General features: G+C 46.1%; 1 protein-coding gene across 1 annotated transcript; it reads right to left on the bottom strand.

The window, feature by feature from the left end:
* Positions 1-504: 504 nt before the first annotated feature.
* On the bottom strand, positions 505-9,176 carry TPX2 (TPX2 microtubule nucleation factor). Its single transcript, XM_010175506.1, is given in 17 exon segments — positions 505-719; positions 1,142-1,329; positions 1,987-2,098; positions 2,645-2,791; positions 2,929-3,105; positions 3,832-3,930; positions 4,146-4,356; positions 4,879-5,017; positions 5,172-5,343; positions 5,781-5,938; positions 6,268-6,401; positions 6,834-6,956; positions 7,090-7,140; positions 7,640-7,771; positions 8,309-8,429; positions 8,671-8,796; positions 9,074-9,176. Coding segments are annotated over 17 exon segments (2,304 nt in total). The 3' UTR covers positions 505-608.
* Between the last annotated feature and the right edge of the window lie 234 nt (positions 9,177-9,410).

Here is a 9,410-nt window from a genome sequence, read left to right as displayed (position 1 = left end):
GCAGAAGGTTTAATGCTCTAATATACACAGGGATCTACTTTAAAAAGTGTGGGCAAGACTCCTATTAGCACTCATCTAATCATCAACAAGAAGTGTCAGACCTGCAATATGCTGGCTTGCAGAAGCCTCACATCACTTAAGACAATTCAAGCTTAAGACATACTAAAGTCTAAAAAACAGATGCTTGAAGCCAATACTCAGATGCACAAAGACAAGGCAGCTCTTCCCTCTGTGTGCACCAACTGCTCTTTACCAAAAACTCCTCTGCAGGAGAGGGACTCGGCCCGCCAAGCCGGAGACAGCAATCAGATTAGGGATTTTTATTTAGTTCAGGTACACAATATTTGTATAGAATATCAAAACCTGGCTTAGTCTTTAGAGAACAAGACATGTAGATACGAAGTGAGGCCATGGGGACCGCATGGCACCGCCTGTACACTGTGCCTCAGCCACCTGCCCCAGGTGGAGATAAACTACTCAACAGAACAATAATGGAACCAAGTGTAGGAGTTGAGACTGGGCAGTCACCTAAAAACAACGGTTCCCTCTCTGCCTATCAAAGAATGTGGAGAGGGATGGGATCTTCCTCCTGCTACCCTGTGGCTGCATCAGCACCGGAATCTGTCGGAGAAGTTGGGAGACCTGGGCATTGTCAGTGGTTGATCACTGGGCTTCACTTCTACGCTGCGGTATTTGCGTATTGGGTTTGCCTTGTGAACCTGTAAAACAAATCAATCAAGGACAAAATGAAGCAAGTGGCTGCAGTTATGATGAAGCCAAAGCTTGCAGGTGAATCAGTGGTGGGATGAAGGCAGGAATCTGTCTGCAAGACTGCCCAGGGCACTGGAGCAAGGCACCAGGAACACGCAAAGCATGATTTGGGGTTGTGGATTTTACAAAGATCATCCTGCTCCAGTGACTATGTGTGTGCAGCTCTGAAAATCAGTCATCTCAGCAGAGCTGCCTTTTTTGTTTGTTTTTCTTCTAAGACCAGTTGTAAAGTTAATGAGGAATCAGTTTGCAACAGGGAAGCTTGAAAAAACAGTCTTAATGCAGCTCAACATTGACATGAGCTCATTTAGTATATTCACACAATCCTCTGGGTTATTTTACAGGCCCCGTTCAGAAATAGCTCACTTACCAGTTCTTGTCTTAGCTTAGCAACTTCTTCCTTTTCACGCTCCTCTTGCTGCTGTCTGATTTGCTCTTGATGCCTCTCCTTCATGGCTTCTATATTTGCCAATCGCTTTTCAAATTCTTGCCGCTCTTTCGCTCTTCTTTCTGTTGCCAGCTCAAAGCTTTCAGGAACTACAGAACCAGAAAGGCTCTCTAAGTTTAGAAATAGAGGAGATAACATTGGTGCGAAGGCAGTCAGGTAAAGCAGAGCAGTACTGGCATCAAACAGAAGCCTCCTTCTGGAGTGCTCCACCTGGCAAGGGTAGTTAGTAGGTACCTCAAGGCTTCAGGGAAGAAGCCTGCACCCAAAGGTGAGCAGCGTTAGTGCAGGCGTTACCCCGTCACGGGTGTTCACGTAGGAGGGAGCAAGCACACAGTTGTTAGTACAAACAGGTTTTTGGCTGGTTCTATACCTTACAAAGCTTAGTCTACCCTGAGCTGCAGATGCCTTCACCTCATTAAAAATGGGAGGAGAAGACTGACAGCCGTGGCAGAAACACCAGCTGTCACTGCCGGGAGCTCCTTGCGTATTATTTACCCTTATCCCCAACCAGCACACATCCATCACCCGCCAATTGCAGCATAGCTGTTAAATACAGCTGCCATGTTAGCACAGGGCAGGGGCAGCAGAGAGGAGAGGAAACTCCCCCGCACCCTGGGGACACGAGCTGTTAGGGAATTAGTTGATTAAGTGCAGGGCACTACTGGCTGGGCTGATAAAGAAGAGGCAACAGCCAGTCTAAACATCATCTAATTGCATCAGTTCTGAGTTATGAGCCAAGCCTGTGTAGCAAGTACTTGTAACTCTACCTGATAACATCTTATTTTCCTTCTTAGGCACAAAAGGCTCCTGGTACACCACAGTGTTGGGTCGAGCTTTGAAACATGCTGCCTCTTTCTGCCTTTTCAAGTCTTCTTCAAGCTGCAAGAGAAGAGAGCCCATTGAGCACCAGGCATAACAAAAAGACCATCTCCCTCCAGACTTCAGCACTCCCAACACTGGAAAAGCCAGTCTGACTTGGATCAAATCATTTGCATAGAAAATTATATCAAAGCCAAAAGGTTGTGTCACTTGTTGCCTGCCAGTTACCTTTGCCAAAAATAGCCTGAAGAAAGTTTCAGGTGTCTGCTGCAGACTCCACATGAGAAAAGCAGCATATTATTTATGTCAATAAATCCCCAAGCACAGAGCTGGTCAAAGGGATCCAGCTGCACAGAGCTGCTGCTTAGAAAATACCCCAGGGCTGCTCATGCAGTTGTGGTAAATCCCATCACTCACTATAACTGGAGGAAAAAAACCCCAATCCACCAATCCTTAACCCATAGCACAAGCCTCAGGCCAGGGACAGAATAATTCACTGCTCAAACTCAGATCCTGATTCCACTCAAGCAGGACACCTTCTGAATTCAATCACAACATCACCAGCTGCTTTAAGTCTGGTTGTACCTGTCACCCTTTTCATCCTACCTGCTGTTTCCAGCTCTGTAGCTTGGCAGCTCCCCGTTCATCCACCTGCAGATTGAAGGGTTCAGGCTGGGTTGGGTTTTTGACCTTCTTTTCTGGCAGTTTAACGTGGTCAAAGTAAGGCAGAGGCAGCGCTTTGAACTTCGGCACCTGAAAGAAACAGCTTGAAATATTTCTTGCCCTTTCCTCACAGGCATGAAGCTTTGGAGGTTTAGCAGTCAACAGGTAAGTCCTGCCACACTCTTTTTACTTAGGGAGTGGAATCCAAAGTAGCTTTTAGTTCTCACCTCTTCCTTCTGCAATTCTTCTATTTTTTTCTCTTTTTGTATTTGCCGCTCTCTGTCACGGGCATCGAAAGAGAAGGGGCAAACTTCCACATGCCTCTGCTCTGGCATTTTAGGTTTGAAGGGCACTCCATAATGTGGCATTGGGTTAGCCTTGATCACAGGAACCACCTCTTTTTCCTAAAGGGATATTAGAGTTAGGATCTGACACAGCACTAGATTTTATTTGTGTAGAAAGACTACAGCTCCTGCCAAACAAAGCCACGAACACTGGAGTTCCTTTAATAAGGGTCACAACAGGAAACACTCTGGACACTGCAGACATGAGTAATCCAACAAATACCAATTTACAGGTATCCTGAACCACAGGCAAGTTCTTCCTCTTTCCAAACCACTATCAGCTCTAATACTCAGTAAAATTAGACCAATTCTTTAATGTCCTCTTCACAAGAGGGAAAGGAGGAAGGACGTGGTGCATTCTGAATCCTGCTCCTCACCTCCAGGGAGCTAGAGTGACCACAGGGAGAAGAAAGGTCATGTGCAATATCTGCCCTTCTCAATAACAGAACAGGGGAGGACAATGTCCTTTAGGATTCTGGGCAGTTTACTCTCCTCATTCATAGCAGCAACACCTCAGAAACCCTAATCAGTGCCCTTGTGTTTAAACTGAGTAATTCCATTTTGTCTGAGAATTCAGTTTCTGTAAAATGAGCAGCAACAACTAGACAGTTAGAAGGGAAAAAGCACAGAGAAAGATAACTACTGGAGGAGGAACTGCCTCAGAGGAGGGAAGGGGCTAACCCAACCAGAGCATCACACCCAGCTGGCAGAGGTACAGCAGCCTGGCCAAGGCAGTCACTGTGGTGGGACCAGAAGGCTTGACTAGAGCCCATTCTCAACAGTTACCTTCTCTTCTTCTCTGCCAGGCATTCGGGTTCTGCTTTTCAAGGTGAAGGCTGGAGACTTGGGGACTGTAACAGGAAGTACTTTCTTCTCTGGAACACCCTGTTCAGAAGAGCCAGTAAGGAGTTACCCAACCCCAAGTGCCAAGAAAAAGCGCTGCAGAGAAACAACCCGACACAGCACAGTACGTACCCAGCTCTCACCCAACGACAGACAGTGTTCACTGAACACCATTAAATACATGATTCAATGGAGCTACAGACATTTTGGAGCCAATTGTCCCAATTCCCAGGCCTGGGTATTACTAAACTTCTTACCACAACGTCCTCCAGGATTTTGGTTGGACATGGCCTGGAGTGGAATTCAAAGTGCTCTTCCTCCTGCTGCTTCTTACGCTCCTGAATCCTTTTCTCTGTTTCCAACTCAAAGCCGATGGGTTGTGTGAGTTCCTTCACAGCAGGTTTCTTGGGCAGGAGTGGTCCACCCTCAAAGATTTTGTGATTGAGTTCTCGTGCTTTAAATTTGTACCTAACAAAGGAAAGACGGAGACGGTCACCAACATATTGCACATGGCAAGATGCAGCTTCTAGCAAACGGCTTCTCTCACAGCAGAGAGGAGCAATAGTGAGGTACAGAAGCAGTCGTGCCACACACAGAGGTTACATTGTGTGCAGCTCTAGCTGGCAGCTCCTCCTTTGCTTTTCAAACAGCAAGACATTAAGGAAACCCTATGGATAGCTTTCTTGGGAATCCAAGACGTTGTCTACAGGAGAGTTGTGAAGTGTACACAGGCTGTACAGCTACACGGGGTTTGTTTTTCTCCTCGTAATCTGGACTCAACCCAACATCAGCTTCTCCTAAGAGCACTTTCCTCAAAATGAATTGGCTACTTTTCCCATCCCTTCAATCAGAGCCATAGGACTATGCACAAGCTAAAAGAATCTCAATGTTTTTATGCTACTCGTTCTTTCATACAAAAAAGTATTCCCAAGAAGTGATATTTTGGCATCTGAAAGATATTCCAAGTGTGGACAATAAACCTTGACTTACTGTTGAATTTTCTCTATTTCCTCTGCTTCTAACTCTGCTGTAGTTTTGCAGGTGGCAGGTCTGAAGCGTTGCTTTGTTAGAAGCTGTGGTGTTTTAGGGTTTGTAAGCCGAGCCTTCACCAACTTTCCTGGAACTGGGCCTATAAATTCAAGTGACAGAGACTCGCAGTTAACAGCAAGGCCTGCACCAGACACAGACTGTTTGCTCAGTGGAGCAGCCAAAGCATCGTTCTTGTTCTACAACCATCTCTGCAGACAGCCCCCTGGCTGGACACAACAGCCAGGACTGCTCACCTTCATCAGATTTCCTGCTCCTCAAGTGGTACCGAGAGGGTGTGCGTTTTTGGAATGCTTCTACCTGCTCAGCAAGGGACACGTATTCTGATGTGGTTTCTTCCAGTTTTCTTTTGTTTCCCTGGGACAGATTGAAAGGTTTGGGGACAGTGGGTCCCTTCGGCATTCGTCCCTGGAGACAAAAACAACCTCCAGTCATTATGGCTGTTTAACACAGGATGCTTTGATGATATTTCCTTTCTGCACTGATTCACTCAATCTGTTCCTTCCCCTTATTGAAAAGGAGGTAACACTTAACAGGAGGCTTAAGCCTTGGCTGTGTGAACATGCAGACACCAGTCATGTTGGGAACTGCATGAAGTGGAAGGTTAAAGCCCAAAGGGTAATGACTGGAAGATCTGACATTAAAGGGCCCCTTTTTCCCCAAAGGGTGCTTTAGTTTCATGGCAATGCAGACACACAGTGAGTAGCAGTTACGTTTGCACAACGCTTGCCTCTCCTGTGGTAACCCTCTTTGTGGGTGACCAGCAGCACGTGTGTTGTGAAAGCAGCAAGAAGCTGATGTCAAGAATTAAGTCAGCTGGCTGCTGGCAAGGCTCTGGTTCTCACCGGAGAAGGAGGATGCTTTCTCAGCACTGCTGCAAAATCCAGTTCCTTGTACTCATTCCCAGGCTGGGTTTCCACATGTTGTTTAATTCTATTCTCCGTGCAGAAGTGGAAGTCGATTGGTTTTGTTACTTGACCAACAGTTCTCTTCATGGGTTGTCCTGAAGAAAAAAAAAACATGTAAGGTCTGGAAGCCTTTTGGAGTGGGGTGGGGGGAGGACTGGGGGCATGGAGAGGAAAGAAAGGCACTTAATTTCTAATAACTTGAACAGCTTTTAGATAACTCATCTATAACCTCTCAAACTATGACAAAAACCAAACAAAACTCTTTCCAGGCAGGTTAGGGGCCGATCTACATTAAAAGCCATCTAATCCTAATGCTTATCAGGAAACCTGGAATGTTTGTTTCTAAAGGTACTTGCACAGCTCTGTGCAGAACTCTCCAGATGGGCTCAGCACAGCTTCAGTTTGCAGTTCAGCCAGAGCCCACCTGCTCCAGCAATAGCTGCTTTCAGAGACTCCTCGTTCTTCTTCTGCAGCTCCATAACCTCCCGCTGCAATTGCTGCATCTTTTCCAGTTCCTGTTCCTCTGTGCTCTTCAGCTTGCCAGGAACATTGGTCCTCCTGCAGAAGCATGTTAAAGATTGAGACACGCTTTCCTGCTTCGCTGGTTATTAGTGTGATGTTAGTGCAGGGAACATGCTTATCCCTGACTTCACTGCAGAAGCATCATTCATCATAAAAATATACTCTTAAGAGAAGATCTGTGTGGATTTTGTCTGCTCCAGAAAGCTTGCAGCTAACTGCTATTCTGCACATTCATCTGATGCATGCACGCTTCATCCATTAGTTAGTTTCCTCAAATTAAAAGCCACAGCTTTCCTTTGCACAGCTTCAGTTGGTGAAGTACTTTTTCAACCTAATATTGTTGCCTTGATCCTATGTTTACTAAAGAGGATACCATCACATGCTAAATTAAGCTGAAAACACTCTAGCCAGGGCTGTCATCTAAATCAACTGTGATTAGCAAAGACAAGTCACAAGAGAGCCACGTACTTCAACATTGTTGGCGTGGAGGGCACGGGCAGTTTGGTTTTCCCTCTCTCTGGGGAAGGGTCAGGATTCTGCAGGGGCTCCCTCTTGGTGGCTACTTCTGTCAGCTTCTCTCTGCTGCTAGAACTGAAGTAACAAGTCATTATGGCAAACCACCCCAATTAACTGTGCTCCCAATGAAAGATCACCTGCAGCCCTCACCACTGTGCACAACATCCCAACACCTGGTGAGTTCTAAGGTCCACCAGACTGGCCTTACCTCACCACGGGCCCCGGTACAGATCATCTAGTTTTCCCTGGAACTCTAAGGCTGCAGAAGGGAAGACGAATTACTGAGTTTTTGGAACTCAGGGCTTTTCTTGAGGAGGTAGGTGTGTACTGTAGTTCATCTGTACAGTGGTGTTTGAAAGATCACACTCCATTTCCTGACCTCAAGCTTATCACTATGTGATACCTTAGTGGTTAGGTTAATTTGAGAAATATTTCAGCTGTGACTTTCTCAAAGCTTATGACCACCTGATGACTTCCTGATGGACAAGTTAAGCCAAATTTAAAGCTAGCTGACAGACACCGAGTATGGAATAAGAAGCTTAAGAAACCCAAGCTCCTTCCATTCACATCCCCACCTCCAAACAGAGCGTTTCCTTCAGGTCTTACAGCCATTTCTTCTTGTTTATGAAACCAGAATCAGGTGTCGGTCACCTCCTCCTAACCCTCCTGTGAAACCTTTCAGCCAAGTGGGAATCCTTTCCAAAGCAACAGTTGTATCCCCCTCCCCAGCCCCAAACAGAAGGAATTTGGTGACGTACATTCTCATTTTTTTCGGGGGTGGAATTTCTTCCTTGTTAACCAAGGCGTTGGGATTTCTCTCTGCTTTGATTCTAGCTGGCTGCTTGCGCTGCTGTGTTTTCCTTTGCTTTGCAGCCTGTCTTCTACCTGCCCTGGAGCAGAACACAAAGTGGATGTTAGTTTTCCCACAGGTCTGAGAGGACACACGACCTGTACAACACCTCTGACATTAGTGCATCACCTGACTCCAACTGTGCACATTGGGTTGAACACAACATTCCAAATGCAGCACGAATTATTTCAGTTTAACAATCCATAAACTTAATATTCTTTGGTGTATATGAGCACACAGAGCCCCTCACACTCATATCAAGAACGAGTTTTGCCCAACTCAGGCCGATATAAACAAAGAAACTTTATATGCCACTTCAGTTTCAGATATCCTCACATGCCAGAAGCTCCTGGTGCTGCTGAGCCCCACTTGACAAGCATGTCATTACATTTCCAGCCCCAGAGATTGTGCCTCCAGCTTAGCAAGCAGATCAGCTGTCCCAATACACGATCTCTGTGTTGAAGAACTTCAGACCCATAAGGATGATCCAAGAACAGAGCTGCAGATCCTGAGAGCAAGCAACCTGCTTAGTTACACCACCATCAATCTTCATGCAAACTGAAGACAAGTATTTCACCTTTGAGAGGCCTCTCCAGGAGCAGCAGCTCTCCAGCTTGTCAGGGATCCAACAATATTGTGAGGAACCATGCTGGCCTGTACACATTCCAGTTCACCCTCCTCTTCACCATGGCTTTCACCTGAGAACAATGACAAATGTCAACTCATATATATATATATATATATATACACACACACACATACATATATAGACACACACGTATAGACACAAGCACAGAAGAATGCTCAAGTGAAACCATGTGAGACCTTGCTAGACAGCAAATATGAAGATGGTCCCATAAAAGCCAGCCAGAGGCCTTTCATTTTTCCAGTGCAAAGCAAGTAAAATTTATCCCCTCCCCCTGCTGCCTGCCAGCTCACTCACTGTTATACCTTGTGATGTCACAGAAGACAGAATAATATCAGGCTTTGAGAAAGCAGGGCTGTTCTGTGGGACCTTGGCCAGATTTGCTGCAGGAGAGATGTTCTCCAGATTGGCTTTTTGGTCTGTGAGGAAAGAGAGACTTTAACTACACATACATACTATGTTAGGAATGTTCAACAATACCTCAGAATCTCATTATGGTGTTAACAACATAATTTGTCAAGAGACAGATTACAATCAAAATTTAAATACATAAATACCCCAACAAGATCCATGTGTGATGGATGATGCCGATAACAACGTGACTAATCCAGGGGCACAGAAGCCAGGCCCAAAACCAGCATCATGCCAAGGCCACATCCAAAGACAAAACAAAGGAAGGAGCTGGAAGCAACTTACCAAACCAGGAGTCTGCACCGTGTACATCATCATCGCTCAGAGTGGCAAAGTTGATGCAAGGGTTGGGGACATCAAAGGAATAGCGAGAGTCTGGGTGAGACATCGTCACCTTCGCGCTATCCCAGCGAGTCCTCCGCTTGCACCGCTCCAGTCCTGAGACAAAAGGCATCAGTCACCTGTCAGACCACATCCCCACACAGCTGCTGGCCAAATCCCTCTCCACCTCTCTTCCCCCACACGGTATCTGGAGACAGACGCCGGGTCAGCCTTTGGACAGTGCCTCAGAAGCAAGGCGTTTTATTCTCTTGCTGGCTGACAAAGCTGAGGAGATTTCACC

Source organism: Antrostomus carolinensis, unplaced genomic scaffold (genome assembly GCF_000700745.2).
Source record: "Antrostomus carolinensis isolate BGI_N321 unplaced genomic scaffold, ASM70074v2 scaffold29489, whole genome shotgun sequence".
Lineage (NCBI taxonomy): Eukaryota > Metazoa > Chordata > Aves > Caprimulgiformes > Caprimulgidae > Antrostomus > Antrostomus carolinensis.
Note: the sequence above shows the minus strand (reverse complement) of the source record. Positions and strands in the feature narration are given on the sequence as shown.